We start from the raw sequence: 6,310 nt of genomic DNA, 5'->3' as shown, positions 1-6,310 counted from the left end.
TTTCTTGCCAAATTTTGGTGCTCCTGCCCTGGGCAATATCGAGGGTGAGCTGACCAAGGTGCACGGACAGGGCAGAAACCCTCAGGTGTGCAAGGGTTGGTTCCTCACTTGTCAGAACCACTGAGGCTGGAGAAGCCCTGTGAGACCAATTCCAGCTGTCCCCCAGGTGTGCCCCGTGTCCCCAGTGCCACCTGCAGGGGTTTGGGACCTTCCTGGGCTGTCACTGAGGCTCCTCCATTCGTGCTGGGCTCCAGTGGTGCTGCAGCTGGAGCTGCTGCTCTGCCACAGCCAGCCCTGCCCTTTGCTCCCCGTGCCTTCCCCTGCTCCTGCAGATTAATCCGGGCCTGGAGCTGGAGCTGCTCGGGTCTCCCTCATTTCAAACATCATTTATCACTCAGGATTATCCTGCAGGGGCTCCTGTGCAGTCATATTTAATAACATAAACTGCTTCAAATCAAATGATTCCTCCTGTGAATTTAAGCTGAACTGACACAGCAGCTTGACATTTCTCATTTCCACACTAAATGGGAATGGGGGGTGCTGGCAGCAGCCCCGATGGGCACAGGGGCCTCACCCCTGCCAGAGGCTCCATAAAGCTCCAGTGTCCCAGCCAGGGAGCCGCTCCCAGCCCTGAATTTGGCCTTTGTGGGGTGGCTTTGGGGTGGATCTGGCAGCTGGGCCGGGCTGGGCACTCAGAGCATCCTCCCTCCCTCCCTGCCTGCCTGCCTGCCCTGCACAACGAGTTCCTTGTGCCCTGGAGCTGCTGCCGTGCCAGCAGCTCTGGGGCTGCAGCATCGCTGCCTCCCGAGGAAAATGCCGGGGATGTCTGAGCTCAGGGATCTGCCAGGGCCCGTGCTGGGGGAAATGGGCTCATCTCTGCAAGCCCTGAGGGCCCAGGGCCAGCCAGGGTCGAGCCAGGATGGGCATCTCCAAATCCAGCAAAGGCTGCACCTCCAGCTCTGCTCCCCACTTGTCCAAAATCTCTGGCAAATGATTCCGACTTCCCCTGGTGCTGCTCCCCCTGGGGAGGATCCTGCTGGAGCTGAGGGACACAGGATACTGGGGTGGGGGTCTCAGAGCTTCCTCCTGTGCAGCCTCCTGCAAAGCGAGCAGAAAAGGCTGGGTTCAGTCCCAGGATAACACAAACAGTGTTTCCCATTGCCCTGGAATTAGGGAGTGACTGAGCAGGAGAGCTCAGCCCCAGGCAGGAGCAGCCACAGTGCCCGAGCTGTGCCAGGGCTGCTGGAGCCTGCACCATTGGCTAATGAACCCTGGCTGGGGGCTACTGAGCCCAGAGCCCCCCACTCCTGCTCCTCTCCCTCCTCCTCCTGCACAGGGTTTGTCTCCAAATTCGGGGAGTTTCCTTCCAGGAGGAAACACAGAGCCGTGGCCGAAGGCCAGAGCACCGACCAGCTGCTGCAGGGAACCCAGAGCCAGAGCCCAGCCCCTGCCAGGGGGGTGGGAAGGATGCTCAGCCCCTGCCAGGGACACTGGAAGGATGCTCAGCCCCAGCCAGCACATGCTGGTTATTCACCAAGTGGCACCTGGACCTCTGGAAAATCCAATTTCATTCCTCAGTGCCTGGTCCTGGCAAAATAAAGAAAACATTCATTAGTTCTGGTGGTTTTGCAAAGGTTAATGATGAATTTAAGATGAATTTTCAAGTTTCTCTGGTGGCTGCAGGATGCAGTGGCAGGAATGCACTCAGAGCCTGGGGAGGTCTCCCTGTCACTTGTTTGGGACAACACCACAACCTGCAATTAAAACTCCCAGTGAGCCAGGACGTGTGGGACCATCTGTGCCAACCCACACTGGAGGGGAAAACATGACTTAAAATAACCTTTAGAAAGCACTGAGATCAGACAGGTTAATGATGCACAGGCTGGGAGGGTGAGAGCAGCACGGCGACTCTGGTGGGGTTTGTGCACAGCTCACACAGGAGCTGGTGGCTCCAGGGACATTTTAAATGTGTCCCTTTGCTCACAGCAAAATGTGGGTTCAAAAGCAACCCGGGAGGTTTTGGGAGGTTTTTCTTTTCCCCTTTTTTAGGACGCTCTGCAGTCATTCATTCTGAACCCAGTGAGGCATTAACCAGCGAGTGCTGCAGGACATTTCTGTCTGACCCGGACCCGGCAGAACGGCAGCTATTGTGCAAAAATCCATTAAAGAAGAACTTTCTTTCTTTTTTTTTTTTTTTAAATCCAGCGAGAAAACGAGCGCCTTGTGGGAGGCAGAGGGGAGAGGAGAGGGTGGGACCCGGGTTCAGGCTGCAAATCTGCGAATTCGAGCGATGTCAGTGGAGCCCTGAGCCTCTCCCACACTCCCATCTAGCGGCAACCACGGCAACCTGCCTGCTCTGCCATCCTCATCATCCTCATCCTCCATCCCCATCCTCATCTCCATTCTCATCCTACATCCTACATCCTCCATCCCCATCCTCATCCCCATCCCCATCCTCACCCTCCATCCTCATCCCCATTCTCATACCCATCCTCATCCCCATCCCCATCTATCCCATTTGCACCCCACTCTGTGCCCCAGTTTACACCAGAGACATCCAGCGACCACCACGTTGATTGGAATGACTTTATCACTAAAATATTTTTACATTCCATCGAGAAAACCAACCTGCGAACGCCGTGCTCCTGCTGCTCCAGGAACAGGAGGTGCCGAGGTGGCTTCAGACAAGCGGCCTCAGCCTCTGCTCTTGTCCTGGTGCCTGGCAGATGTTGTCACATCATCCAGATGTTTGCAGTCCCAGGGACTGGGATCTCTGTAATCCAGCAGCTGCATCAGGAACAGAGTTTTAGAGAAACTTCTTCACCAAACCTGCTCCCCTGGTTTGCAATGAACTCTCCAGGGGGTGCAGGAATGTGTCACACTTCATTTCCCATCCGAAGGTGCAGGACGAGGCCTGTGCTGAGGTTTCTGCCCTGTGAACATTTCTGTTCTCCCCTCCTCAGAAGGGAGGCAGCAGCAGATCCCCCAGGAGGGGTTGGGGTCCCAGGGGGCTCTGACCTGCACACACAGGAGGATGCAGCACCCGCACATCTCCTCACATCCTGCTCCTTGGAACTTTGTGAAACAAACAGGAATTAAAAAAATGCAAGGAACAAACCCAAAATGAAATAAAAAACTCCTTCAGCCGAGCAGGGACCACCAGCAAAATCCAGGTTTGAAACCCAGGATCATCATCCAAGTCAGACCCTGGAATGAAACCAGCCCTGTGCACATCAGTCACTGCACAGAGGAAACAACTGCAGCAATCCAATCGTGAAAAAGCCAGGAGAAAACAGGAGCTGCTGCTTCCTTTGGGAGGGGAACATGAAACACAGGGGGAGCAGAACGGGGTGGGGGCACCTCAGCAAAACCCCTGGTCCACCAGCATGGGAGAGGGCTGGAAATGGTAACAAAAACACAGAAACAAAATGAAAATGTACTAAAATTTAATCATTCATAAAAGCTGTAATTTAATCTGTGACAGTAAAACACAAGAAGCAATATTAGAGTTGGTTTAGTATATTATATATTTTTGCTTTTAAAGCCATAGAAATCAGTTATCCCAGTTTTTTTCCTATAAAAGACCCATTTTTCCAAAGCATTATGCACAAACATTTTTAATTAGAATACAATGGCAGAATGAAAATAATGATATTCCATAACTTTTAAATATAAAATGAAGTCAATGACTCAAAAAGTTATTTGTTGCAGTGAGTTCAAAGGGAAATTTTGGATAATATATATCTATAGTTATAGATATAAAATATAACAGTGGAACATTTTTAGTGCTTGATGGGGAGAAATTATGATAAAATGGTCAATATGAATTTTAATTATAATAGCAATCTCTAACATTTGAAATGCATCCATGCTCCTTGGGATAATCATATGCTAGAGTCAATGATATTTATTTTCACATCTGTTAATTGCTATTGCAAAGGAGGAGGAATATTGGCTTAAATTTCCAAGAGATATACACAGAGCAACTGCATTTTCCAGGGACTGTGTGCAAACCACTTTTTAAGATCTAAATTCTTCCCGCAGGATATAAAAAACAGGAGAAGCTTCTTCCGATATGTTACTCATTTCCAGAAGGTTCTGAAGTTGGGAATGCTGGCACTTTCCATGTAGGCAACAGTTCTTCATTCCTGCAATCTGGAGCGAGCAGAAGCAAAGAGCAATGAGAGGGGATGGAGGGACATTGCCCACCCTGCTGATGGCATCTGTGACCTCCAGGGCCTGCAGCTCCTGTCCCCAGAACCCAGGGCTGACTCCAGGGGCAGGAACAGGACATTGCACGGAGTGGAACCCCCAAGGCTGTGTTTTATCAGGGCACGGAGCAGGGCCACACAACTGCCACCCTCCTGCCAGTCCCTGATAGCAGCAGGGCTCCAGGGGCTCTGGATTCAGCCCTGGAGCACAGCCCGGGGCAGGGGATCTCATCTTCTGCATTTTGGGAAGGGTCAGAGACCTCCCGAGCCACAATCCCACTGTGATCGATTCAGAGGGGGCTGGGGAGGTGCTGGAGGCTGGAAGGGGATGAGCTCCAAGGTCCTGCCAAGCCAAAGCACCCCAGGATTCTGGGGTTCCAGGGACTGAGCACGGAACTCCTGCACAGCTCCCAGTGTTCCTGTGCTGGGGCTCAGGGATGTGGCAGGGAGGGACAGGGCAGAGATCTCTTCTTCCTCCCGGGCTGGGGAAGCCAAATTCCAGAATTCCATCCTGGCTGAGCAGGAGGGACCACCTGGGCAAGAGGAAAAGCTCTCAAGGCTCTTCAGTTCCCTAAAGCCAACGTTTCCCCACAGCCCTGCTGTGTTCTGGCACCCTGCAAGGCTCATCCATGAGGGCAGCCCCTGCACAGCCCCTCATCCTGCTGAGCCACCCAGGGGTGACAGCAGCGACTCCAGAGCCCCCTGTCCCCAGGAACCCAGCCTGGGACCCTCCTGAGCTGCCAGCCTGTCCCGGGGCTGCTCTGCCCCATCCACACAGCCCAGAGCAGAGGCTCTGCTGTGCCCCAGCACCCCCCTGGCGTGACAAAGGCAGGTGACAGAGCTGGGCCAGCACTCTGCCCCTCTGTGCCCCCAAATGGGGACATTTCTGTCCCAAACCTGGAGCTGCAGAGCTGCTGCTTCCTTCCAGGAGCATGACAGAACAGCTGTGAGCACACAGAGTTCCCTGCCAAGATACACAGGAAGATTATTTATAGCTCTGTCCAGCCTTGCCGTGGTTTTGTGTTTTTTCGTGGTTGGGTTTGTTTTGGGTTTTTTATGTTTGTTTTGTTTTGTTTGTTTTTTTTTTTTTTTTGGTGGGCAGTTTTTTATTTCTGTGCCATCGAAACCCATGTCCCACCCAAAGCAATTTGTAATTGTCCCCAGAGCTCCCAGCACAGGGACAGCAGTGGCAGCAATGACACCAATGTTTACCAGAGGATAAAAAGGAAGCCAAGTGAGCCCTGGTGGCTCAGAGCTCGGTGTCACAGGCCAGAGGGAGAACCCAGAGGAGTCAAAAGGAAATTCCTGCTCTGTCACACTCCACAAGGGAAGGGGGCTCTGTCAGGAGCTGCTGGGCTCTGCTCACCTGCCCCAGGTAAGATTCAGACACCTCTTACCTGGCTCAGAGCTGCTGCATGATGGGAGTCTAAAGCAGCAGACATGATTTCTTTTTAGGCTTCTTCTTTTCCACTGGTGTTTTTCTATTTATCTGTCTGACCAGGTCATAAAAGATCTGCAAATAAAAAACACAAGCTGCAAAACCCAAGTGATAAAACAAAAGCTGTGAAAACTGAGGCAGGCTGGGGAGCTGAGAACTCTTTCCTGGTGGCTGTATTGTGTAAATTCAATTAAACTGCTTGAATTTATGAAATGTTTCTCAAGCAGCTGCTCATGGAAGAAAGAAACCCAAAGCTCCCATCAGTGTGCAGAACATAAGGGAGCTGGAAACTCAATTTATCAGCAGCAAGGCCTTCAGAAGAGCACAGCAGAAATGGCAACGATTTCCTTGCTTTGGGAAAGGGGGAGAAAAGTCGGGATTTTTTAAAAACAGGCACAATGTCCCCATGATCACCTTGCCAGTGGTGCCCCCGGGCCGGGGTGTGTGCAGAGCCTGCCCAGAGCATCCCTGGCCCCTGGCTGTCCCTGCCAGCATCTGCCCTGAACTCTGCCATTTCCACCAGGGACACTGCAGGGCCCTGCCAGCTGCAGAGCTTTTGTGAGCCCTGCTGCTGGGAGTTGTTTTCCCAGCAAGACTCAACCCATTTATAGCAAAATGAGCTTTGCAAAAATGCTTGGAGCTAGGTCACAGCATTGAGGAG

At 52.2% G+C, this 6,310-nt stretch overlaps 1 protein-coding gene across 1 annotated transcript in view; it reads right to left on the bottom strand.

Annotated features, from left to right (window-relative positions):
• Positions 1-3,429: 3,429 nt before the first annotated feature.
• RAP1A (RAP1A, member of RAS oncogene family) overlaps positions 3,430-6,310 on the bottom strand; it is a 30,086-nt gene continuing 27,205 nt past the window's right edge. The window contains exons 8-9 of the mRNA XM_014892344.2: positions 5,609-5,724; positions 3,430-4,155 (exon numbers count right to left, since the gene is read on the bottom strand). Coding sequence (XP_014747830.1) covers positions 5,638-5,724 — 87 coding nt within the window. The 3' untranslated portion in view covers positions 3,430-4,155; positions 5,609-5,637. The remainder of the gene's footprint in view (positions 4,156-5,608; positions 5,725-6,310) is intronic.

Source organism: Sturnus vulgaris, chromosome 29 (genome assembly GCF_052056855.1).
Source record: "Sturnus vulgaris isolate bStuVul1 chromosome 29, bStuVul1.hap1, whole genome shotgun sequence".
Taxonomy (NCBI): domain Eukaryota; kingdom Metazoa; phylum Chordata; class Aves; order Passeriformes; family Sturnidae; genus Sturnus; species Sturnus vulgaris.
The sequence above is the reverse complement of the archived record's forward strand: the minus strand, read 5'-3'. Positions and strand labels throughout refer to the sequence as shown.